Genomic DNA, 27,421 nt, shown 5'->3' with positions numbered 1-27,421 from the left:
CAGAATGATTTAAATCATAGCTTTTACAGCGTCTGTCCAAATACCCACTTCTTATTGGAGTATCATTGTGTCATGTGCCAGAGCAGTCGAGTGTGGCATTGACATTACACATGTGATCTGAATATCTGTCTTTTCTAAGTCCAGCTTAGTTTGGAATTGAAAGACTTGCATGATGTAGTGTGTGATTTTTCAGCATTAACTTGCAGAGGCTCCAGAGGCACACTTGGTTACTGGAGAGACAGCCTTGGCGCACACAGACACTTGGCATATGTCACCAGTCTGTCACTCGGCTAGTGCTGTAAAGTTGCCAAGGCTGGCCAGAGATGACCTCATTCATTTTTAAAGCAAAAGCTCCTGTGATGACATCATGTTCCTATTATACCTTAAGATGGAATATAGATGGCAGGAAAACATTTTTAAAAGTTTGAAAGGTGAACTGCTGCATTGAGCTTGATTGTATAATGATATAGTGATTTACTGAAAGACGTGGATGCTGTTTTAATGCAACTCATTGCCATGGATTACTGCACCAGATATATCGGTGTGTGTGTATGTGTTTTGTTTAGGAAGGTATGTGCATGTGTGAGTAAGAGAGAGAGATTGAGAGAGAGTCAAACACACAAATAGAAATATAGGTGCAGTTTATGTTTTTACTGATTGTTCTGTTTTAAATGAATGTTCAACAAGTTACCTTCTGAATTATAACCAGTGGTTTAGAGGATATGTGGCTGTTTAAGTTATTCAATTTCTCATCAAGACTTAGGCGTTTAGTGGTTGGGGACATATTAAAAGAATACTCTTGAGAGGAAGAAAGAATTATTGGAATTACATGCAACCTCTCTTTTGCAAGTCTCTTCTAATACAGAGTCAGTAATAACGTTCTCAGATCATGTAGTCAAGCCAGTGAAGCACAATGACTGTGTTGTGTTTACTTAAAAGTTCAGAAGGTCCACACATTTATGCTAGCAATAAAGCTGTCTTTGTCTATAGACCTAATCAGAATGTCTGTACACATCTAGGTATGTATTATGTTTGGCTTTTGGGTGAATAACTTGCATATGGTGAATGATAGAAGTAGTAGTGGCGATGAAAATTAGAAACTGATTAAAAACTCTTGGTCGCTGGTCAGTGCAGACACGTTCAAACAGTTTGAGCAGCAGCAGATCAACAGAGGTCTTCTTCAATTTTGGTTTTGGCCCTGCGGGACCTGAATTTCGGTTTCGACCAGGAATTTTCATTTTGTTGCATCACTACTATTAGCCTATCATAGCTGCATCCTGGCTGCGTAAGAGAGGGAAATTCTGCTATATAGAACAAATGCAGCTTTTTTCAGGTCTTGTATTAGTAATGCTGTGGGAACTCATGACTCTCTGAGGGTCAAAAGTCAAATTAAGTCAAGGTAAATGGGCTTGTCCTATAATCTTGAAGACCCTTCACATCGATCCAGGAAAGATTCATCGGTTCTGCTGATTGGTCGAAATCCCTTGGCATTTTATCCTCAATGTCATTCACGTCTATGACTTTATAAAGCTCATTAAGTTAATCGAAATCTGGAGGCATGGAGGCATCCAGTCACCTTCATTTACTAGACTTTTGAAATGACCTGAATAACTGAAAGCAATCTTCATAGATGACTCAGCTGGGCTGACTGCTCCTCTAACCTCTCGTGAGTTTATGGCTGTTTCACGTTCTACTTATGCCTTATTTGGCCCCTTATAACTGTATGTCATATCAGCATGTTGAGCCAAGACTAATGGAGAGAATTTATGGAGTAACAACAGGAACTGAGTGAATGAGCTGGCTAGAGTTGGACGTCTCAGTGGATTGGTATATGGCAGCCAGAATGAAGCACACGTCTGCAAGTTACACAGCTGAGTTGTAAGTCCAAAGACACAGACGTTTCTCTGGCAGGACTTCTGTTTTTATTTATTGTGGCTCTTAGACTCTGTTGGATGAAATATTTCACTAACAGAAACATGCCTTTGCTTGATTTCTGGCAGTTTTGATTTTAAATAGTATGAAAAGATAGAGGGATGTTGTAAATACACTTCATATAATCTAGCTTGAATTATAAGTGCAAACCTGCATGCCACTGATTTTTAACTCAGTAATTAGAGCTTGAGCGAGTCTCATACTGAGAAAGAAATTCCAAAGACAGCAGCACAGTGTGCGTGTGTGTGTGTGTTGCTGGAATCATTGCAGACAGACAGAGGCCTTTGGAATGTAGGCATCGGGGTCAGGTGGCCCAGCCCTTTGTCCCGCACTCTGATTGGTCTGTACACGCTGGACTTGCCTGAGTGGAAATGAGAGCAGGAGCATCTCTGAAGAAAGCAATCAATCACTTCAGACTGCAGCTTTGTTCAAGAGTGCTCTGCTTCTCTGCTTCTTAGCTTTTCACACAACTACTATTTATGGAGTTCAAATTTTTGGGCTTTGCAGAAGCTTTTACTCCCACGTGTAATGCTGCTTTTATTGTCGAAGACAGCAGAAGAGCTTACACTCATTTACTAGTTTATTTTGCCTGAGGCATTGTCTCAGATGATACAGAATTAATCAGCTATCCTCCCTCAGTTCTCCTTTAAATAGAAATAAAAGGTGGCAATTGAAGATTCTCTTGTGAAAACAGAATTTGGAGTTGTGATAAGTGAGTAATTATGAGTCATTATGTAGGAAAGTACTTAAGCACATTAAAAACAAACAAACAATTCATGGATAATTAAAATAAGCAGTCTGGTGCATGTGCCAAATTAATTTGCTGTGTCATCAAAAGTTTAATTATTGAAAAGTTTACCTTTAAAGATTAGGTGGCAAAAGCTAGGCAGCTGATTAAATAACTCCCATGCAGTATCATCTTATCATATGTTTCAGACTTATTAAATGAATTATAGGGGTTTAGAAAGCTAGAATTCATTTCTAAATCTTTCTATTTCACTGAACGAACCCACTAGATAAGGTATAAAATAATGGGGTTGTAGAATCTACCTAGACCACTACCTGTCCAGTGCTTAAAGGGGTTAATGAGGTTGTAACATTAAAATGGCTGAGCGATAGTCATTTGTGGTTGGATTTTTTTTTTTGGATTTTTGTTGGTTTTTCCACATTTCTCATGTAGCATCTGCTACCTGGGGAGGGTCAGAGCAGAGACATGCTTCCTCCCATGAAGCCAACTTGTGCATCTTTTGAAACTTCTGCTCATGATATGTCCGTCACAGCAAAAAGCATAACACACATGGAGGATAGCGCTATCTGCCCTCTTCTGCATACATGAGCTCACAGACACCCACAGTTGGTTAGTGTCACTCTGACTGACAGAGGCGCGAATAACGCCATCCCTCCCACACAGAGAGCACGCCAGTTTTGTTCTCTAGGACTTCTGGCCATGGACAGCTATGGAATTGAGGGATTTCTGTTGCAGGAAAAACTCAGGAGCTCTTTTTTTTGTTATGTTTTAATGTAGTGTCTTTATTTCCACTAAATCTTAATTAGTGGTATTCTTGTCTTCTTTGGCACCATTATTGCTATGCTCAGTAGATACACAAGACAAGGTATGAAGTAGACAGGTAACATCACACCATGGTTTATCATTGAATTTCACATAGTAATATACTAATTGGTTACTTTATTGCATAAGAAGTCATCTAAGTCTCCAGTGTCCAGTGTGTGCCAAAACACTCATAGAGTGATCCTTAAGCATTAAGCTACAGCTGATATAATTAGGCCTTGACAGGCTTCCACTATGATTTCATGTGTTTATTTCACTATGTATTGAAGTGCACTCAACACTACTTAAAATACGACATCAAAGTCACGAGTAGAGAGTGAGATTTTACCTTCACTGCTCTGATTCAGGTCTTTTATAGCACACTGAGCTTTGGAGTGTGTGGGTTAGAGGAGGAGGAGGAGGAGGAGGAAGGGGAATGGTGGGCTGTGTTTGTTCATCTGTCCCAACATGTGTGAGTTTGTTAAAGAACAAGTAGGATCTAAAAGACCCCACCTCCATGAGAGAATCTCTCCATAGTGTGAGAACAAGTACCACTTTAAAGCAAGCACAATGAGGGTAAGTGGAAGTTTGTGCCTTTTTGGGATTTGTGGGATTTTGTGTCTTTTTGTAATGTTGAGTAAAGAAAAAAAAAAGGCTATTTTAAAGGCAGTGCAACTTTTTATTTGCTAAAAATGAACCTTTTGTTTGATGTAATAATCTGTAGTCGTGTTCAGTTGTACTCAGTTGAACTTTCTGCTTGATCTCACAGATGCCTTCATTTAAATTCTTGTAATTCACATGGGTAATTAACTTGCCTCATTATGAGAGAATGTGGGGGAAAAAAAGACAAAGGTTGAAGCAGTGCACTCCTATAACAGTGCACACGATGCCCCAAAACACCATTTATCTCCCTGAGCAGAAGCCACGGCATCAGAGACTCAGCAGGCCAAGATGGAGATGAAATGTGTGCCGCAGCCTGCATGGGGATTTAGGAAGGTTTTACAACCTGATCATTCTTCGGCTCTTGTGGCCTGAAGGAACACGCTACCTGCGTTCAGCGGGAAGCTTATAAAACTTTACTGACAGTTTACCTAGAAGGAAGAAGCTGCATTTTCTAGGACTAGACTTCTTGGACTAATACTGAATTTGAATGTATGATCATTCTGGTCTCCGAATGTGTTTGTTTAATTACTCACAATGTTTCTCTGTTTGGCCAGAAGCTACTGAATGTTGTTCTGCTTATGCAGGAGCAGATGTGTTTAGTCGAGAAACTTGCCAGTTGATTTTATATCCCCCTTCATTTAGTCTGAAACAAAGTAATGCATTCCAAAGGCTTTGAAACAGAGGGATTACAGGATACGACTGTTTGGCATTCAGACATGTAATTTTCTCAGAAAGACATCTGTGTCCGATTCGAGGGAAGATGTGTCTCTTTGATGCAGTAAAAAAATCGACGCACTTATTCCTCCAGATGAACATGTCAGATTCAGTACATGACTTTACAGATTAAACAGAAACTGAGATTTATTAGACATATTTAAGCTGATCTTAGTTTGAAAATGATCTAAAAAGTAAAAATGAAAAGCTTTATATATGTTTTAATTCTTTTCGCAACTGCACCACCCAGCATCAAGGAAATGTGATCCTTGCAGCTTCTGAAGGGTCGGGGGTGTTTGAGCTGAGAGCTCTGTAGCTGTAGGGCTTGTGGGCTGCAGATTACAGGTTAGACTAATGGAGGGTTTGGAGAAGCTTCATCACACAAGATCACAGTGCAGCATGATCTCAACCAGGCTTTGTGGTGCATTATAATATTATACAAAGAATGAACTGAGATCAAGCACTTCCAACACCAAATATTTAGCTTCTTTTCATCATGATTGCACCTTTGTGCATTAATTCAGCGCAGTGTGGTGATTATTAGGAATGCACCCTGTTTTAGAGGGAAATGTATATTGAAAAGAATTTTTTTTTTTCCTCTTGTATAATTAGGATAGATTTAGATAGAGTTTAATCGATCAAATATCTGGAATGGCATAAAATGTAGTCAGTTTATCCAATTTATCCGAATTAATATGCTACATGAGCATTTATTTGCATTAAAAGTACCTACTCAGTTATGAACAAAATAAAGAATAAACAAATAGTGCTGAAAAGAATAGGAATATTACAAGCATTGAACAATTAGAACATGCATGTAAAAAAAACTCATCCCAGTTCACCTACATGCAGTTTGCATTATAATTAAGTGTGCTGTATTGCCGGGTTGAAATGTCGGTGTTACTTCCCTTCAAGGTGGGCCTGAGAAGCACAGAGAGACAGCTGTCCTACTGGGCTGAGACTCTATTCAGAGCCAGAGCAGTAGGAGGTCGGAGCCATGCTGCTCCATTAGCACATGAGAAGTGTGTTTGTCAGCACTGAAGAAGGAAACACACTGCTCAACACACTACTCAGCTTACTGCTCCTTTATCTGCCTGTGTCCTGAGAGCATCTCACTTCAGGACTTCAGGATTGTGCACTGAAGGCCCAGGTCTGATAAAAGCAGATATATACGGCATCATTTCCGTTTTTTTCTGCCCCTGCCGTATTGGTGTCAGCGCCTTCTCTTACTCATAATCCAGGCCCAGAGGAAATTAAACTGTTGTTTCTCTTCTCTAAAACAAAATTCTCATTAGAAGGGGAAAAGTCACTGATGTTGTGCGGGATTTGTCTGTCTATAGCGTTGATTGGCTGCTGCTGTTGTCACTTGTGCATTTACACTATGTACAGATGGGTGAGAAGTGAATGGAAAAGCCGGTGACTTGTTCTGTTATATCAGGGGTCTTTAATCTTATCCACAAAGGGCTGGTGTGGCTGCAGGCTTTCATTTCTACCAAGCAGGCGTTACACCTGATAACACGTGTTTAATCTGTTCATCTTGGTCTCCAATCAACTATCAAGTGTGCCTCCTATTTGGCTGGAAAGAAAGCCTGCAGCCACACCAGCCCTCTGTGGATAAGACTGAAGACCCCTGTGTTATTCTAAGGGAGGCATTTTGCTGCTGTTGTCTGGGTCCACTTTTCTCCTTAGCGAGAAGTCACTACACTGCAATACGACGTTCTTATGATGAAACATTTCTATTCTGATGGTAGTGGCCTTCCAGAATGACTCCGCCTACACCCGCAGGGCACAATGGCTCTCTGAAAGGTTTGATGTGTGTGAAAATGATGTAAATCAAATGCTATGGCCTTCACAGTCACAAGATCTCGACTTGTGGGGGATTTTTGACTGACTTTTTAGACGTTCTCCATCATCATCAAAACAGTATGCAAAGGAATCTATTTGGAAAGAACGCTGTTCATCCCTACAGTACAGTTAAAGATTTTACGAAGTCTTGTTAGATTTTCTGTTAATATCACTCATCTGAAATGGTAGTAGCTATAATGTTTAGGCTATTGGATAATTTATACATTAATATGCTTAGAACTCTTAGAGTTCTATTAGAAATTCTATAAATCATCTCACGTTATCTCTGTTAAAACTGTGCCGAATATCATAGACTGCCACCTTCATGGATGCTTTCACCCCTACAGTGAGTGTAGCTTAACTCTGCTCTTTTTTCCAGGAACGGCAGCGACTAGAGACCATCCTGAACCTCTGTGCTGAGTACAATAAGAACGATGGGCCGAGCGTGATGGGTGTCTCCAGGCCCACCGTGACACAGAGGCAGCGGGAGAGTGACGAGGAGAATCTGAGAGAGGAGTGTAGCAGCACAGAGAGCACACACCAGGACATGAGGACACCACACAACCTACAAAACGGAGACAACACACAGGTCAGAGCTTCTCCTCCTGTACAGGTATTTTTGTAGTAATACAATTTTGATGTTTATTTTAAAATACACAGAATATATTTATCTCACTTATTACAATCATTAAGAATATGTATGCAGTAAAAAAATTCAAAACGCTTTGACATGATTGGACAGTCTCCTGATTGGGCATGGGAATTCTCCTGATATTTACAAAGATTGATGGTGGAGGAAATTTAACAGACTAAAATTGCATTTTTATTTCATATTTAGAAATATTTTAAGCACTTATTTTTCCTTATTATTCTCAACGAGTGTGATATAGAATTGATTTTAAATATTGTTTGTGTTTGCTTCTAGAGAAACTGAACCAAGCATGAAGTCGGCAAAATGATTTTTTAGTATTGTTTCACCTTTTATAAACATGAAACGAGTTTTAGCATTGGATGCGTATGAGTGTGTGCTATTATAGGAAAATAATAAACGATGGCGTGGTATGATGCAGTGCGACATGAAAGCACATCATGATGTCTTTATTCTTCTTACACCTCTGCAGTTTGCCAATGAATGAAATTGTTTTATTAATTAAAGAAGACACTTTTTCTATCTGATTATTTACTGCTGACTGCTACAAAGCACTAACACTGGTGACTCCTTCCATGAAGGTTAAATAAGCATCTCCTCAGAGAAATCGTCATCATATTAACAATTACGCCTTTTTTATTTCTGTTTATGTGGGGTGTTCATGATACAAGTCCCCGTGAATGAGCAGGTACTATACAAATGATAACACATTAGAATCAGCACATTAATATAAACCTGTTATTTGAATTATAGACAGCACTATAGTCAGAGCTTCTGTTTTAGAAAATGAATCCACTCCTCTGAGATTTGAGAGTTCAACAGTTCTGTGGTATAAGACTAATAAGTGTACACTCGGTGCTAAATGTTATTTGAGTGCTGTTATGTTTTTGTTTGGAAACGGTGAATATACATTAAAAGTATGTGTGTATTCTGTGTGTGTAGCTGGAGGAGATGTCAGGAAGTGGGACTAGGCTGGAACTGAGTTATCTGGAGGAGGAAAGGGTGCGAGTGCTGGCGAGGGTCGATGAGCTGAAGGCTCGGCTCACGGAGCTGGAACAGCAGCTACAGGAGAACAAACAGGAGGTGGGAGAGACACAGAGGCCCAGAAACACTCGAACCACACATGCAAATGTCCTTGACAACATCCTTGACAACACACATACAAACACACACAAATTGTTGGATAAATGAGGTTTATATACACAAAGGAAATGCTTACCTAAAGATAAGAGTTGAGGAGAGGGGAATGTGAACCACAGCTGAGGTTTTTGTGTGTGCGTGTGCGTGTGCGTGTGCGTGTGCGTGTGCGTGTGCGTGTGCGTGTGTGTGTGTGTGTGTGTGCGTGTTTGTGTGTGTGTAGGCGGAGATGGAAAGGGCCTTGCTACAGGGTGAGAAACAGGCAGAGCTGAGCCAGATCGAGACTGAGACTGACATCATCACACAGCTGCAGCACAAAGTCAGCGAACTGGAGAGCGCCATCCAGAGGGAAAAGGACAAGGTAGAACCCTTTGTTACACACACACACACACACACACACACACACACACACAATCACAAACTTGTAGCTTACTGAAGATGCAAAATACTGAACAGCTACAGAGGCTCTGCAGAAAAAATCTAGTACATAGTTAGCTATTGATTAGTTAATAATTTTTGGGTATTGGAGTCACGTGACAGCTCTGTTTCTCTAGAACAGTGTGTGTGTGTGTGTGTGTGAGAGAGAGAGAGAGAGAGAGAAAGAGAGAAAGAGAGAAAGAAAGAGAGAGTGAAAGATGCAGGTATGCCTCTCTGGACAGAACAGTCTTCTCGGTTTTTGACATACCTTAAAAGCATATTATTATTTTCCAGATTTGCACTCCAGGTCTATCCTGGTCACTTTTGCCACCCACTGGTAAAAAAATGAAGGGATGCAGTTTATCCAAAAGAAACTACTTTCCCATTTGGTGAAATTATTTTAAAGGAGTTTGTTGGTAGTTTGAATTTAGCTTGAATAGTATCACTGAAATTTTTTTAAATAAGCCTACATTTATTTGATTTTCATCAGGTCATCTACTTGGCTTCACTAACTAAACTCCATTAACCTCTAATCTTCTTGGTGCATCCCTCTGCCTTTGTTTCTGTTTATCTTTGTGTCTGTGTGTCTCTTACTGCTGGCTTTGCTCAGACTTGAGGATCAGCTCAGGGGCTTTATCAGGAAAACAGTCTGAGTGCGCACAAGTCAGATGAGCTGAGCTTTCCTGAGGGCATCTGGTTTGGGAATTTCTTCATGTTTCTTGTGTGCGTGCGTGTGTGCGTGCGTGTATGCGTGCGTGTGTGCGTGCGTGTGTGCGTGCGTGCGTGTGTGTGTGCTTGTGGTTTGTGGGGTTTGGTTATGTGGTGCCATGATGAAAGCTGTTGAAACTGTTAGAAGCTGTTAGAGAGGTGGTGGGAATTTTGGATGCTCAGAACTGAGAGCATTACAAAAGGTCACATGGTCTATTCTTGCACATCTCAAGCAAAATGTTGGTGTGTTCCATCTTAGTTTAAACTTTTTTAAGTTGCATAAATAGGATCTGATATATTACGTTATTAAAAAGAGCATGAACAAGAGCATTAAAACATAACAGAAAACTGTTCGCCCTGTCGTCAGGAGAGTATGAGTTCGAATCCCAGCAATGCCACAGCCATCCATGGCAAGGGGCAAGGGAGAAAAACCGGCCATGCACTCTGGGCGGGAGGGACGGCATTGCTCTCTCTCCTCTGTCAATCACAGCGACACTAGCCAGTCGTGAGTGTCTGTGAGCTTGTGTATGTGTAAGAGGGCAGACAGCGCTTTCTTATGAGTGCGTTATTCTCTCCAGTGATGCAGCCTGAGCAGCAGTTCAGGAAAAAAATGCTATTTGCTGAATTCATACATCTTAGAGGAAGCATGTGTTACCCTTCAGCATCCCCGGTAGGTAGCTGTCGTATGATAGGGGAGAGCTGGCTGGTGGGTGGGAATTGGCAGGGAGCTAAATTGGGGAGAATATGAGGAGGGAAAAAAAAACCCACTTAAATACATACATAAAAATTCAGTTTTATAAAAATATATTTCTTAAACAAGCAAACAAACAAATTAATAAATAAACAAATGACTTCAGCTATTTATTTAAGCTAGTAATAGTAGTAATAATGAGTATTTTTGTTGAGTATAGTTATTTATTTCAATAATAGCAGAAGACTCACCAGCCTTTTTGTACTTTTTTTTTTGAGTTATGGTTATGGGGAGGAGATTTTATGAGACAGTGATTAAAAGTGTCAGACTTTAAATAATAAGATTTTAATTTTGTTCTTGCATTATCTGGAGCTCCTTTGATGCCAGATCCTTGTATATGTATAAAAAGGATTTATACTAGCCAGCAGTTTAATTAAATTTAATGGATTTAATGGATTAAATTATAAGTCACTTGGAAAATGTTGCTATGCGATGGCTAATAACTGAGTGTTGAATGGCCATTCCTAAATGGATTCTTCAGCAAAACCACAAAACTTAAAACAATGAACTTGAGCTTCCTGCAGTTTACTAGATTTATCTGGACTGTATCAAATGCTCTAAACTGTCGACTGAGAGTTCATTTTCTGTGTTGTCACTGAATCACCTGAAAGAATGTAATTTTCTCAGCTCTCTTTGGCGTTACACTCAAATGCATAGTCAAAATAACAAAACGTCAAAACTTATAACGTGGCCTGGAATGTTTCACTGATCTGGAAACGCATGAAGGTGATGTGTGTACGTCAGTGTGACCTAAAGACTAACTTTAGTTTTCCAAAATATTAATGAAACTTCTTTTATAAATCTTTCTTTCTGGGATGAAAGAAAGAAACAGCTAAATGAAATGCCAGATGGCTTAGCAAGAAATAAAACCTCCTCCACACACTGTACCACCAAAATATTCGGTCGATTGCTAGAGAACAGAAGCCTGTTCTGCCCTATCAAAGGCCTTTGGTACACACTCATGTAATCCTGCTAAATAGGAAGTTTATTCCATACCTATGGCACATTGTGAGTGAATATGGAAGCTGTAATAAATGTAGAAAGTCACATCTTTCTGTTCTTTGGCCAAACCCGATCTGTAGTGTCCTCTAACCTCAGACGCTTGTGCATGGCGTGGATTTGAGCAGTGTGTTTTCTCTCCCTCTGTCTCTCTGTCCCTCTCTCTCTCTCTCCTCCCCATGGATGGTGTGTGTCCCCTTTCTAGGAGAGGGCGAATGTTGACAGCCAGCGGGAAGCCCTGGAGAGGCTTCAGGATGGCTACAATGAGCTGAAGAGCCAGCTGCATAACTGCCCTGAGTCTCTAAGGGAGCAGTTGCAGGAGCAACTCAAAAGGGTCAGTCTCGTCCTGTCGGTCTCATACCAGGACCATCAGAAACTCTGCGCGACTCAAACACACCACTTCCTCTCATAGCATCTCTGAATCTACACACACAAACCACATCACCCACTTTGGTCCAGCAGATGGTAGATGTTGGTATGCATGATGCTTATGCAGAAAGATTATATTACGCTTGTATTCAAGTTCTGAATAATGAAAGCGAACACCATGCCACTGAAAGGAACAGTTTCACAAAACACACATCATGCCAGTCGCTATTGGCTTGCATTGATTTTTAGCCCTGTTATTTGTTTGTGAAACTATTCCTTTACTGTCTGCTGGCAGCCTCTCGTCATTCTTTCATTTACCTCATTTTGCCTACATGGGTAAATGTACAGAGAGAAGGTGTGTCAAAGGGTGTCCAAGGGCTGTGTGGTGAATTCTGGGTAAGAACATCAGCTCTGTTCTTTATAGCTGTGCATGTCTGTTTGGTTCTGCTGTTTCTCTGGTTGGGATTTCCTGTCTGCATCCATGTTTTTCCCATGCCACCTTTTAACCCCTAACACTCTACTAATGTATTAATGTAGAGCTTAATAGTGATGGTCTCCATCACGGTGCATTTTGTGCCTTCCACATGCTTTCATCAGCATTGGGATTATGTGAAAAAGACTTGACCATTTTGTCTTCACTGTTGTTCAGTATTTCAGTAGGCTCAGTAGTCAGTACACTCATACTTTGGAGTATTTCCTTCTTTTGGTCGTTTGTAGTAGACCAGCTTCTTTTGGAGATGAATTTTCACTGCTAGATGGTTTTACCAAAAGAAGAGTCCTGCAGGCTGCTCAGAGAAATCAACACTGACACAAACTCTCTGCCCTCAGGCTTGCCCATGTCAAAAGGAGTTTGATTATAGTACACTGAGGGCTGACCAATGATTCTCTGTGAAAGCATGAGTCAGGTTCACTATAGGTCAAGTAAAGACAAGATCAGCATCAGAGTATCAGCAAAAACCAAAAAAATTTCAGCATGGATATTCTTTGACTACTGAATTTACTCTTAAAGGCATTAGATAGCACTGAGTATACAACAAAGTCTTAATATAGGAAGTATTTCGCATAATATTCAAGGAATTATATGATTGTAAATCTAAAGCCCAGCAGTGTGTTGTGCTTTGTGAAGCTGCAGTACCATGTGCTCCTGTGCTTGCCGCTGAGGAGCATGACTGGAGCTGCCTGCCTGATGCTGCTCTCTGACCCCGTGGTTGATGTGCGTGTTTGTCTGTGTTTGTATGTGTGTATGTCCGCACACTGTAGGAAGCAGAGACCCTGGAAGCTGAGACAAAGCAGTTTGAGGACCTGGAATTCCAGCAGTTGGAGAAGGAAAGCAGTCTGGAGGAAGAGCGTGAGACTATTTCCCAGCAGCTCCTGCAGGAGAAGGCGCAGTATCAAAGCAGTGTGGCTAAGAGAAAGGTACGCAGTGCTTCTATTTTTATTTCACTACATTGATCCTGCTCGTAATTCAGCGTCTTACTCAGACATTGCAAAAAAAATATCTTAGCAGGTAAACATATAGGCAATTTCAACTAATGTTTCTCTTTATTCGATTGTTTTTTAAACAAATTATGACTATTTCTTGATAGTTTAACTAAATTCTCTAATTCTAGTGGCAGGTAAATTTGCTTATTTCAAGCACTTATTTCTAGAAAGAAGCTATGTATGTATATTTGATACATAAGAATCTCAGAATGAGAAATATTAGATACCTTCATTCCTTTGTTAAAGATGTCTTCACTTGCTAATGTATAATGTTTTGCAATGTAGGCTGCTCTTCTGAGTATGATACAGTGAGCTATATCTGTATTAAAGACTACAATTATAAAAAGGCTATCACTGTAAAGGCCAAACAACTTAATTTGAAATATAGCGTCAAAATTTAAGCAATGCAATGTGCGGTAGTCTGGGAAACATATCAGACGTCGCTGTGGCAGTGACAGACAAAAAAAATGCCTAAATTGTTTTAATTTTTCTGCCTATGACTTATAAGAAATCATAAATATATTTCATCAAAACAATGTGTAAGGAGCAAGATCAAAACCTTGTTAGGTTGGTGTGATTTCCTCATACAATAAAAGTCATGCTTTGTGAAAGTTGTCAGATAGCTACATGCCAGAGAATCAGACATAAGCCTAATCTGTAATCAGATATGGCTGTCAACACGCCTTTAATGCTCCTGTGCCAGCATAAAAGTTGGCTTTTATATGCTTGTTTTGCCACTGAGTGGTGGAGGCATTGTGTTTTCGGGTTGTTTGTGAATCCATCGGGTGTGTCTGTCAGAGTTTCTCGTTAGCGTGATATCTCAAGAATGTGATATCTCAAGAAAGAATGTAGGATTTGTCTGAAATTATCCAAGAGATGAACTGATTAGATTTTGGAACTGATCTAAACAAGGTCAAGGTTAAATGTCTAAAATATTTCTTCTTCAAAAGCTTCCTTCCTTTTTGAAGTATGTTTTAAGGGTATTTCTGGCATAGAGATTAATAACAAGAAGGACTAGACTTGTGGTGGAGTTCTACATGCTGAGTTATTGGTTTAAAATGTACAACCTTGGGAAGATTAGGTCTATAATAACTAATTAATAACAATTATGGTAGTATTTAACATTAACTGACGGCCATCTGAACATTAGTGTGGTCAGGCACTGATGTGGGCGAGAAAGTCTCTTGCAAAGTCAGAGTCCCAATAGGGCCTTTCGCACCGCGGGAACCTTTTCATAGAAACTGAACTAATTGTGGAACTACCCACTTTTTGGCGTTTTCGAACCTCCGGAGCTGGGTGCGATTTTAGTACCGGACTGCCTTTTTCGAGAACCAAATTAGCTCCTACTCCGGAGCAGGGTCTAACCAGCACAACTGGTACTATCCATGACGTAAGTAGACGTTGATTGGCCAAACGCGTACGAACACACCCTCACCGGCCACGATTTAAAATGCCGTGTAAACATACTGTAGTGTCAACTTATTTCGCAAGTATGGAGAACAGCGATAGATGGACGCGAGACACAACAAAAACACAGCTCCGATCACAGCGCCCTCCATCCTCCGGTTATTTACGTTGTCCTTCTTTGTTTCCGTTGTTGAATGCCGCACAGAAATGACATCGCTGTCGACTGGCTTACGTCACTTCCTAGTGCCCACTGTTGGTGCGAATGCAGCCCTTTAAATGGTACTGGGAAATAGTTCGTGCAAAATCGCCCAGAACTTTAGTACTGTAAATTTAGTTCTGGAACTAAAGCGGTGCGAAAGGCCCTAATACATCCCAAACTTGTTCAGTGGGGTTAAGGTAAGGGCTCTGTGAAGGCCACTCGAGTTCTTCCACTCCAGCCTTGGCAAACTATGTCTTCATGGACCTCGCTTTGTGCTCAGGGGCATTGTCATGCTGGAACATGTTTGGTTACAGATGGGTGTTAAGTCACTTGCATATAGTACAGTGAATGTTGTGCCAAAGTTAAATAGAGAGACGTCATAGAGAATCTCAAGGTTATCAGTCAGACAGTTAGATAAGGTCTTTGTCTTTGTTTGCCTGCCATTGTTCATTCAAATGAGCAGCATACACCTGGAAAATTCACACTATTGTACAATAGACCTTTCAGATAACAATGAACAGTGAACTTGTACCAGTTTAAATGGGCAACCTAATTATGACCTTTGTGTTTGTGTGTGTGTTTGTGTGTTTGTATGTGTGCTTATTTAATGGGCGTGATGTGTTTTGAAGGAAAAGGTTGCAGCGCTGGAGAAGCAGGCCAATCAGCTGGGCCTGCAGGCTGCACAGGAGTGTGAAAAGCTGGCTAAGGACAGGAGTGTCACCCTGCAGCTGCTTCAGAAGGTACACAATGAGTGAATGAAGCTAGTGAATTAGTACTAGTGTTACATTCAGGGCATATTTGAAACCACAACCTAATCACTCTATACTGTCTGTCATGCATCATCTTCAGCAGCTTAACGCAGCAGACATAACCGCCCAAACCAACCAAGAGCACCTTACACACTTTAATACACACAGCCCCTCATTCATATTTCATTCATATATCATCCACTACCCTGCAACACGTGCGCACACACACACACACACACACAGAAACACAGACACACATTAACAGTGCTAATTACAGTGCCTTGCCTAGGTATTCACTAAAATAGCCCGTAATATTGAAGTAGGGGGAAACAATATAGTTTATAAAATTATATACGAATAAAAAATGCAAAAGTTGTGATTGCATAAGTAATCACCCCTGTTGCTGTGCAACTCCTAAAGTAGTTATGTTGCAACCAGTTGTCATCAGAAGTCACATGCAGTTGAGGTTATAAGTTTACATACCCCTTGCTGAATCTGCAAAATGTTAAGAATTTAAAAAAAAAAATAAGATGGATCATAAAAATTGCATTTTGTTTTTAAATTGAAAAACAAACTTAAAAAATAAATTATTATTTTGTTCAAAGATCTTATTTTTTCATTTAGTACTGCCCTTCAGAAGCTACATAAGATATTTACGTTTCCCAGAAGACAAAATAATAACAATTTACACTGATCATCGTGTTCAAAAATTTACACCTCCTGGCTCTTAATATATCCTGTTGCCTTCTTGAGCATCAGTGAATGTTTGCACCTTTTGTAATAGTTGTGTATGAGCCCTAAGTGTGAAAAGATGGATCTCAACATCATATAGCCACTGTTGGAAAGGGGTCAAATATGCAGAAAATGCTGGAGGACCTTTTTTTTTTTTTAGGAACAGTGGGCAGTTTAACTGCTTGGAAGGGACTCATGAACAACTATCACAAAACATTAAAACAGTCCTTGATCATCCAGATAGCAAAATACAGTATTGAGAGTCAAGTGTATGTAAACATTAGAACTGGCTTATTTGTGTAAATTCAGTTATTATTTTGTCTTGTGGACTATATGTAAACATCTGCTATGTCAAATAGCTTATTCAGGGCAGGAGTAAGTAAAAAACGAAATGCAAATTTTACGATTCCTCTTATTTATTTATTTATTTATTTATTTATTTAACATTTTGCAGATTCTGTAAGGCGTATGTAAACTTATGACCCCAACTGTAGTTAGATGAATGGCATGTGTGGAATTAAAGTGTCACGTGATCTCAATATAAATACACCTTGAAGGTCCAAGAGTTTGTTATACCTTAACAAACAGCATCATGAAGACAGATGAGCTATCAAAACAGGTTCTAGAAAAGCGTCAGAAACAATATTTGGAACGTCCTGTGGAGCACACTTAAATCCGTTATTAAAAGATGGAATGAATATGACACGGCCACAGCCCTGCCTAGAGAAAGCCGTCCACCAAAATTCAGTGACCGGCATTAGTCAGAGAAGCAACCAAGGTCGGTGCCAAGGCTACCCCTGAAGGAGCTGGTAAAGGTCGATCGCTCATATGCTGGAATCTGTTCACAGGATAATCAAAACCTGGACACCCCACAAAGCTGGACTTTATGGAAGAGTGGAAAGCCATATGGAGTTTGCCAGAAGGCATGTTGGAGTCTCAACGAACATATGGAAAAAGCTTTTCTGGTCTGATGAATCCAAAAGTGAACATTTTGGCCTTGGCACAAAGCTCTGTGTTTTGGCAGAAACTCAACACTGCTCATCACTCTGAGAACATCATTCCCACAGTGAAGCATGGTGGTGGTAGCATCATGCCACCCTTGGCCTCTTGGTTACTCGTCTGACTAATGTCGTCTTTATCTGATCACTGGCTTTTGGTGGGTTCTACACAATTTTATTGTAACTGGAATGTGCAGGAGGAATGCCTGGGGCCAGAAAAAACTCTCTCGTGGGCTGCCTTTTGATGATGCATAATTCATTATGAGTATGCTGTGCACAGTAAGGTATATTGCTAAAAGGCTGCCTTTTGTGGTACGTTTTGTGGTGCTTATTCTCCACAGCATGGCAATTTTACGAAATCTTAAACTGTAGGAAGAAGAGGGAGAAGTATCATTAGTTGCCAAAAAACATACCCTGTGCTTTATAGTGTCTGGTGAAGTACTGAATTATATATGATGGGCTGCTCAACGGTTTTGTTCTTTTCTTTTTTTTTTTTTTTTTTTTTTTTTTTTTTTTTTTTTTTTTTTTTACACATGCATGATTTTACAGGAGAAGGAGAGGCTGGCTGGTCTGGAGAAGAGATACTTCAGCTTAACTGGAGGCAAGACTTTTCCTAAAGGCTCCAGCACATTAAAAGAGGTAAGGATATATTAAACCTGTGAAAATAAATGTTTAATGTACAAATTTAGAGCAGTGAGACCAAGCGGTCTGAAGCTTAGTTTTTCTTTAATCTTTTTTTCTCCCCATATGGTTTCTAATAACATCTTTTACTTGTTTTGCACTGAATGAATTCATGGTTTATTGTATTTCATTTAATGTTGTTAGTTCGCCTGTTTAATCTACCAGGCTGTTTTGATTGTAATAATCGAACACAGTGTGGTTAATGTTAAGTAAATCTCTTAACGACATAAACTATTGCTACAGACGCCACTTAGTTTTTACTGTTGGCATCCCATCCAACATCCTATAAATTAGTGGCTCTTAACTGGTCTTGCATTAGGACCGCGTTTGTTTTTCATCATTAAATCATAACCCACAAGCAATTTAACTTTCTAATACTTCTAATATATATTAGTAGTGCAGTAATAGGCTAGGATAACAACAAGGGATAAGCATATAGGATTAAATCTTATTCATCTAAAACCAATCCCCTGCCTTTCTAATCTTTACTAGATGTGCAATAAAACAAGGAATAAAACACTTTCCTACTACGGGCCATGCTGTTGTAGGAACGTAATCAGTGGCGAGGTGCTGTGAGGCCATTATTACCCTGAAGTTGATTATTTTCCAGATAGTTTTCCAGGTTATTGTCCAGGAGTGTTTTATTCCTCTTATATTACAGCAATTTGTCAAACTTTTTTAAATTTATTATTAATTAAAGAGCATCATACTTCTTATTCATGTATATTTGCATTTGATGTTGTGGAACATACATGAAACAAATTAGTTCCTGTTATCATTTATTTTATAGCAGCTATAAACAGTTGCTCCCTTACCAGCCTCACTTTTTTTATCGCTTGAAGTTAATAAGACAAAGAATGTCTTGTTATTAAGAAACTGCAAGGCCTGAAATCCTGAAAGTTTTCCATGTCGGAAAACTTAAAGTTGCCGTTACAAAGCGCTGAAAATGGAGAGTCCTTCCAAAGATGCTAAATTAAACATCTTCTCCCAGAAAACTTCATCATATCAATGATTACACGCAGTTTTATAATCTGTCTATGTCACTTGTCCATCATACAGATCCCTGTGTAAATAGTTACTATGGAAACAGTAACAAAATAGAAGGAGCTATATAAATAATATAAACCTGACAACCGGAACTATTGTCAGAACTGCTGTTATAGAAAATGAATCAATGCATGTTGACCAATCAGAATCGAGCAGTAAGCAAGGCTGTGGTATAATGCAGTTATGGAAGTGAAAGTTTGGTGAAGTAGACTGATGCTGATGTGTAAACCTCTAAACCTGCATTGTCTTATAAGAGTGCTTCATAGAGGATGAGCACTTTCTATGTGTTCAACAATGCACACAAACCATTTTTATTGATTACATTGGCTTCAGATGACTTCGCTATCACAATTGGGAGATGCAGTCAGTAGCTGTGTGTGTGTGTGTGTGTGAGAAGAAACTGGCCAGGATACTTTATTTACATAATGACTGACCTCTGGTCCTGTGTAAATCCATTGGTGGTTGTACAGGGGTACTGCAGGATGGCGGATGTCTATAGGATGTATGTGAGTGATACCCAGCTGACCAACTCTGCTTCGCATGACCCCTCACTTACACTTGACCCGGCTGTAGCTGCCCCCTGCGAGGTATCATAGTGCTCTGACTTTATTTCATTTCTTTACCTCTCTCTGTTGCTTGCTCACACTTATGCTGTATACTCTTAAATGGCTTGCTTTAATACGCAACCAATTACTTAGGCATATAAGCATTACACAGTAAGCATACATTACCCAGTATTAAATGACTTAAACCATTAGCTCATCAGTGTTTTTAGGAAAATGCTTTATTATAAAACTAGAACATTGTATTTTGAGATATCTGAATTTCATGTTCATCAATGAGATTTGAGTAAACTATTATTTTTGTGCTTGCCTGTCTTTAACCTTTTGACCTGTCTCACTCCTTTCCTCTTTATTCCCTTCCATCTGCTTGCATCTGCGTGCCCATGCTGCGATTCAGGACTATGTTACTGTGGGCCAGTTAAACCAGATCTATGGGATGCCGAAGGTGGATTCCTCCCCCACCTCTCCTGCCCAATTGCGTCAGCCCACCCTTACCGAGCCTGCCTTTTCCTGTCTTCCTTCCCCCCATGACTCCTCTCTTTCTCTCTGTTTTGAGGTGTGTCTCTTTGCCTTTAAAAATAACTCCTCTTCTAGCCCCTGCTTTCTGGTACATTAATCTGTCTGACATTAGTACCCTTAAATTCAGTTTAGTTGTTTATTAAATCAAATAACTCTAAATATGTCTTCTTCAACACTAGTGAAATACAGTGTCGTTAATATGAAGAAGATTTCATGCCAGAGCAAAATGCAAACACCAGTGAAAAAATGTGAAATAAAATGCCCAAACTATATTTCTTTTCATTAGTGACATGCAGTAAATATTACACTCTGAAAAGCAAAACATTAATTTTATTGCTCTTACATTGCTTCATCTCTTCAGGTCTCCTTGTCCCTGCTGTGAGCTGTAAGTATTTTTGGTCATATTAACACCTCTGTGTTTAAGTAGTAATCCTTGATGATTAAAGGTTAAACATTTAATGAGGAATCAATGAACCTGTAAAGGGCGTTCCTTTAGTTTATATGGATGGCAGTGCCTCCAGGACAACGAAGCTTTCGTGGAAGTTCTCTTTCTCTCCGATTACAAACACACCTGTGTATACGGCTTAGGGCTGTCATTGGACTGTCATTGCATTTCAGTGTGGCACGTCTGCAACACACTGATGAAAGTGAAATGCAGTGGAACAGGAAATTACGTTCATTTCCGACTGAAGCAACTGAAGAGATAAAGCAATATAAGAGCAATGGTTTTGCTTTTCAGTGGAGTACATTTTCTGCATATTACTAATAAACAGCAATATGGATTGTGTATGGTATTTCCCATCTGATTGCATTTTCTTTTGGCATGGAATCTTCTCTACACACTTCCATTGTGGCAGTGTTACAGTCCATTCTGTAGTAGTCTGTTTCCTCTGAAGGCTTCACCCTTCACAGTGAGAAATCAGAAGTGTGCCTCTCTATAGGGGTAGAAATCAAAGGCCAAGGTGTCAATGGTGTGAGTGACACCTTTGTAAAGGAGAACAAGTATCTCAGTGTAATAATGAACAAAATGGACTAAGCAATGAAGCTGCTGTTTTTCTGAATTCACAGATACAATCTAGAAATGCACAAGCTGCAGGGTAAGGTAGCAATAAATACATGTAATCTGTATGAAAGAGCTTTTTCAATGCAGCAATATTTTCAGCCGTTTTATTCCTTGTAGTACATTGCATCGCAGATTCAGGTCTGGAATTGACCTACATACAGTGGATATAAAAAGTCTACACACCCCTGTTAAAATGTAGGTTTTTATGATATAAAAATATGAAACCAAGATAGAACAATTACAATAACCTGGTTGCATAAGTGTGCAGACCCTTTTATAATTGGGGATGTGGCTGTGTTCAGAATGAACCAATCACATTCAATCTCATGTTCAAAAGTAATTATCATACAGCTGTCATCAATGAAATTATTCTGATTAACCCCAAATAAAGACCAGCTGTTTCTGTAGGATTTTCTTCACGTGTTCTTGGTTTCATCTGACTGATGAAGCCATGGACTGCAAAGAGCTTACAAAGCATGTACGGTATCTCACTTGTCGAAAGATATCGATCAGGACAGGGATATAAAAAAAATTTCCAAAACATTAGATGTACCATGGAACACCGTGAAGACCATCATGAGCAAGTGAAGAAAATGGAGCACCACAGAGACAATTAGAGAGCCGTCTAAAATTTACAAAAGGACAAGACAAAAACTTACCAGGGAGGCTGCAAAGAGACCTACGGCAACATTAAAGGAGCTGCAGGAAGATCTGACAAGTACTGATTACTCTCTGCATGTGACAACAATCTCTCATATTCTTCACATGTCTGGGCTGTGGGGTAGGATGGTTAGACAGAAGCCCTTTCTCACAAAAAAACATCCAAGCCCTATTTAATCACCCCAAACCATGTGGCAAAAATATGTTATGGACTGATGAGACCAATTCCAAAAGGTATAATAATTCCATAATTCCAAAGGTATGTTTGGTGCAAAAAAAATAAAAATAAAAAAGGCATGTCAAGAAAAGGACACAATATCCACTGTGACGCATGGTGGTGGTAGCATCATGCTTGAGGGCTGCTTTTCTTCAGCCAGAACTGCTGGTTTTATCAAGATGGAGGGAATCATGAATAGCTACAAATACCAGCAAATTTTAATGCAAAACATTCAGGTGTCTTCTAGTAAGCTGAAGATGAAAAGGAATTTCACCTTTCAGCATGACAATGAGCCAAAGCATACATCCAGATCAACAAAGGAAAGGCTTAACCAAAAGAAGATCAATGTTTTGGAATGGCCTAGCCAAAATCCAGACCTGAATCCAGCTAATAATCTGTGGTGTGACCTGAAGCAGGCTGTGCACAGGAGATGCTCTTACAATCTGATGGACCTAGAATGTTTTTTGCAAGAAAGAGTGAGAAAATATTGTCAAGTCATGATATGCCACGCTGATAGTTTCTTAGGCAAAAAGACTGAGTGGTGTAATAAAATCAAAAGGTGTTTCAACAGCATAATAGTTTAGGGGTGTGCACACTTATGCAACTAGGTTATTGTAAGTTTTTTATTTTTCTTTCTTTCCCTAAAAAGTTTCTGATTGTTTTTCACTTTATTTGTATACTTTGCAATTTCACATTAAAGATGAGAAAAGATCTGACATGATTTATTTTAGTTTCATTATTTTATTTTAATAAACCTGCCATTTTAATGGGTGTGTAGACTTTTTATATCCATTCTATAGAGATTTGCTTGCTTGTTACTGCAGCCATGTTTTATTCAGCATAAAAACAGAGCAAAGTGTCCATCTGTTTAAAACAAGTGTTTTGAAGGACGCTTTGAGGTAAATGATTTTCCTCACTTGATTTTTAGGTGCCACTTTGGAACATATGCTTCATCACTTCATAATGGACTGCATAGTCAGTCTCTGAGGTTTTTTGTTCTGTTAAACAATTTGTAGTTTTAGGAAATTATCAAGCTGTATATATGCAGAATCAAGTGGGGTACAGCAAGACGGACTTCAGTCATGTATTACAGTACACTGCTCTTGTTGACTTGTCCTGCTGCCATCTGAAGTGCTATTTAATTACATGATCAATTCAAAGGAAAGGTGTCTATCATATGAACAGTTACAGTAGTTCACATGTACAGATGGAGAAGAAACAGAGAAGATTCACTAGCCTTAGGTCAACAATGGAATATTAAAAGCTGTGCACAGGACAGGATTGGAGGTGTGAAGAGTAAACGTGATGTTTACATGAGAGGTACAGAGGTTTGCTGATTAGGTTTGTGGTTTGTTTGCTGGGTAAAAATTTGACATCATCCAGCAGACAATTAGTTGGTTTATTTATTTATGTATGTATTTATTTATTTATTTATAGCTCATTTAGGACAGTCACCCAGCTGCACTGATGCCTTTGGTAGAAAATTGCATTACCAATTTCTCTAAAGTGGAATAATAGCCTTTTACTCTTCTCATTAAACCAGCTTTTCAGTTCCTCAATAACACCTTTCTCTTATCTTCTTCTTTTTTCCTCCTTTTTTCTCTTTCCTTCACTTTCTCGTCTCATTCCACCCCACCACCTTCCTGTGCGGTGAAGGGTCAGCCGGAGCGGCTTAGGCCTCAAATCCCAAGGCTAGATTTAGAGCGCTGGTACCAGGAGGTGATGGCAGCTGGAGATCCCAGCCAGCTGTGCCCGCCTCCTCTCCCGGCTAAAGCTCACTCAGCACACAGGCCTCTGCAGGTAACCCGTGCCATGCAGACCCACCTTCCCTCTTTCTTTTTCTTTTCTCCCTGCTCTCATTTCTTCATGTCTTCATTGTCATGTAGGTCTCTCTTAATGCATGGTAGCTCAGGGAACTCTGAGTGTTAAGAACGTTGTCATATTGTTTGGGTTTTATTTGGTTGTGATTAGACTTTGTGACTCATGGTCACTGTTCTGCTGGCAAACAAACTGGAAAGGTCACACATCTTCGCAAGCAAAGTCTAAACAGTAAAGCAGTCTGCTCTATTAAGAGTATTATGTTGTATGGAAATAAAGCAGCTGTATGGGATAAAGCAGCCAGCTTGATTTTGTGTTACAGCCAGAGATTTAGAAAGAAATTTTCCAGGATCATTTTCTCATAGATTATTTGTATTTTCAAAATATGCATATATTCAGTATAATAGTGACTGCCTGTTTGGAACATAACTGTCACTTAAATGATTCTAATATTATTGTGTGTGTGTGTGTGTATGTGTGTATATATATATATATATATATATATATATATATATATATATATATATATATATATATATATATATATATATATAGCAAACATTTATTTGGTATCTTGCATACATTGAAAAGCAACTATAACTACATTGCTTTACATAATAAAGTAGATTACTCTAAATAATATAAAAATCTAAAAAATATAGAGAAGAGTAATATAGACCAATACTGGTCATTTAAAACTAGACAGAAAATGTGAGAAACACTTGTGTGGCAGTCTGGGAAAACCTGTCGATGTGGCTAAATTCTGGCAGACAGGCAGAAAATAGAGATTTTCAGCCTATATTTCACCACAACGACATGGAGATATTTATTTACTTATTAATCTTGCTGTTCCTGCAAAGATCATGTTGGGTAAGTATTCAGTTTATGGTACATAGAACATGGTGGTAGAAACAGTCAGTCTGCTCGAAGATGTCAAAACCTGGCTAGCTAAGTGTGAATTTCCTCACACGGTTAAGGTCACGCTTTGAGCAAGGTGTTGATTAGCTACAAGTCGGAATCTTTAAAAGAAGTTTTCCCCCTTTTCACTTTTGGGATTAATCTGATTGAAATGATATAAGTTTACTTCTGATTGAGACACGGACGAATGAGACACATAATTGAGTGTGTAGTTTCAGGACTAATTTCACAATGTGTGGAGTTTTCCCAGGCCTCTGCACATTTACAAACCTTTCTTTTTTTGGGATTGAAAAACTAAAAACATAATAAACATTTCTTAAAGACAATGCGTGGGGTGACTGATGTGTAAATTGTCCAGTTTCTCTGCTCTGTAGGTGTACCGCTCCAGGCTAGACAGCGATGCCAGTCAATCCTCACAGAAGCCAAAAGTGAGTGCTGGACTTTCCCCCACCTACACCACTGCAACACTCGGCCGCAACACTTCCTCCAGGGTAAAAACACACACATGCTATGTAATACTATTAAGTTATCACACACTACTGTGGTTTAACTGGAGTTGTAAATGATTGTATATTCACCTGCCCAGAGTCCCATCATGGTTGCCAACAGCACCGGCAGTCTCCCCCGCAACCTTGCAGCCACTTTACAGGACATTGAGATGAAGAGACAGCTGGCGCTGCAACAGAAAGGTACTCGCACAACGTTTCTGCCGCCACACGCCAAAGTAGCCGCAATGTCCCAGTTTTACTTCTTATATTCTGGATCAAGATGACTCGTTGCAGAAAGAAATACTGAACATTTTTTCCAGTCTGAAACTTTGAGCTTGGCTTTAATGAACACTAAATATTGTTTTTAGAAATCTTATGTATATTACAGAGATTGCAGAAGTCACAAGCAGAAATAAAAAGGTTTCCAATGGCAGATTTTTACTCCCTGTAACACGACCTCTGTTACTTTTGAGTGCATTTCCACAAACATTGTTCATACCACAACTAGCAGATTTGAAAATAAGGTGTAATGGGTATTTTTAAATAAGTTTTATTTTAAGGAGATGGTCATAATCAGCGGGGTCTTGTGCAGGATTGGAAAATCTGGAATTGTGTGGAATTTATAGGCCATTATTTCCAGATGTGGAAGGATTTAGAAATTAAGAAAAAGTTGTGGAAAAAAAAAAGTTTTCCATTGTCCAGGATATTATATTTAGACATTAGTTCAATTCCTTCTCTAATGCAGCCAACATGTATTGTTTTCATAATACAATTGAATACAATTATGAAAACAGTAAATTTCATTATACAATTTAGGAGTGTAAGGAAAGAAAACCTTACAAAAAAAAAACCTTAGAAATTCTGCAAAGCTCAATTTGATAAAAGTCTCGGATTTTTTTCATAAGAAATGGAACGAATGGTTGGTCAGTGGGAGATCCATTTCTAGAAGGTGAACAGAACATTAGGGTTAAATGAAACATAGAGAGTTAAACTGAATAAAGTGATCAAGCTGATAATCCGATTGATTTTAGCATGTACCGCTGATGTACCAGGGCTTGTTACCCCTCCCCATCCCATCCATACTTTCCTCTGAACTCCTCCTCCAGTTTTTTTTATAACCAGTGTGACGTTGTGTCTTTCACTTTGTTTGTTCACCTCCGTTATCCCCCACTCTCACCCAGACTGCTTGCCATCATCGCCTGAGTTCTCCACCATGGACAGTCCCACAGGTAGAACGCATTGAGTCTGGAGTGGGTTTGGTCGTGTCCATCACCCTCCTCTTCATCACCACTTCATCCTACACTTTCTTTCTAACTGATCCTGTGCGTCTTGACTTTAAATGGTGCATGATTCCATTTAGAAGTGTGCTTTCTGTATTTCTGTACTTTGTTCTCTCTCAGCATGGAGCCAAATGGTTGAGATGCATTTATTTTCTGTGATTATAAGCAGCGTCATTAAGACTGGCCAGATTTGCTTGGGCATTATTTGTATTTTTAATTTTTTTTTAAAGAGGAGTCCAGGTCTCTGTGCTGTACGTGTGAGGGCATGATGGATCAGCTTGTCAGTAGCGTGTCATCCTACATGGATACATGGGTTTCTTTGTTGATTTGGGCTTTGGCATGGGATTTTCTGTGTGTCCAGCTTTTGGTCCAGTTTTTATATTTATATTACTGTAGAGCTCCTGTGAAGAAGGGCTCTATGGTGATATACTACAGTGCATATGTCAGTGTTTGTGTCTTTTTGTGTTTAGGGGTGTGACAATATCTGATGATAAAGAAATCTGAAATGGTGTTATTGTTAAATTAATGCTCTTGAAATATGCTCCAAATTTCAAACAAGTGTTTCAAAGTTTCACATGGCAAACTGTATTTCTGCATTGCTGTGATAAAATGCTGAAATGCCTCTTTATCCTTTAATATAGAAGTATTCTAATAGGTCACCGATCCAAATTGTTTATTAAATTATTTGCATTGCTACAGTGTTAGATGTCATCTCCTTTCAAAATGCAAAGTTGCACCAGTTGCGGTGATGTACTGAAAATTGACATTTATCATACAGTCAGTTTTTCATACCATCTCACACCTAATTTGTATATCTGTCCATTCTGGTTCCTCTTACATCCCTCTCTTCCTGTTCTCTCTCTCTAC

General features: G+C 39.3%; 1 protein-coding gene across 16 annotated transcripts in view; it reads left to right on the top strand.

The window, feature by feature from the left end:
- Nucleotides 1–27,421, top strand: part of phldb1b (pleckstrin homology-like domain, family B, member 1b) — an 80,491-nt gene that overhangs the window by 40,466 nt on the left and 12,604 nt on the right. For 8 of the 16 annotated variants that reach the window (XM_034310602.2, XM_034310601.2, XM_034310604.2 and 5 more), the window contains 13 exons: nucleotides 7,083–7,292; nucleotides 8,295–8,435; nucleotides 8,713–8,850; nucleotides 11,570–11,698; nucleotides 12,994–13,149; nucleotides 15,451–15,561; nucleotides 17,850–17,939; nucleotides 19,499–19,615; nucleotides 19,989–20,147; nucleotides 23,707–23,850; nucleotides 25,161–25,277; nucleotides 25,373–25,475; nucleotides 26,456–26,503. In XM_034310602.2, coding sequence (XP_034166493.1) covers nucleotides 7,083–7,292; nucleotides 8,295–8,435; nucleotides 8,713–8,850; nucleotides 11,570–11,698; nucleotides 12,994–13,149; nucleotides 15,451–15,561; nucleotides 17,850–17,939; nucleotides 19,499–19,615; nucleotides 19,989–20,147; nucleotides 23,707–23,850; nucleotides 25,161–25,277; nucleotides 25,373–25,475; nucleotides 26,456–26,503 — 1,663 coding nt within the window. The remainder of the gene's footprint in view (nucleotides 1–7,082; nucleotides 7,293–8,294; nucleotides 8,436–8,712; nucleotides 8,851–11,569; nucleotides 11,699–12,993; nucleotides 13,150–15,450; nucleotides 15,562–17,849; nucleotides 17,940–19,498; nucleotides 19,616–19,988; nucleotides 20,148–23,706; nucleotides 23,851–25,160; nucleotides 25,278–25,372; nucleotides 25,476–26,455; nucleotides 26,504–27,421) is intronic. The other 8 variants (XM_034310603.2, XM_053239611.1, XM_034310606.2 and 5 more) reach the window with 6 other exon arrangements.

The sequence above is a fragment of the Pangasianodon hypophthalmus genome, chromosome 14, assembly GCF_027358585.1.
Source record: "Pangasianodon hypophthalmus isolate fPanHyp1 chromosome 14, fPanHyp1.pri, whole genome shotgun sequence".
Classification (NCBI taxonomy): domain Eukaryota; kingdom Metazoa; phylum Chordata; class Actinopteri; order Siluriformes; family Pangasiidae; genus Pangasianodon; species Pangasianodon hypophthalmus.
Note: the sequence above shows the minus strand (reverse complement) of the source record. Positions and strands in the feature narration are given on the sequence as shown.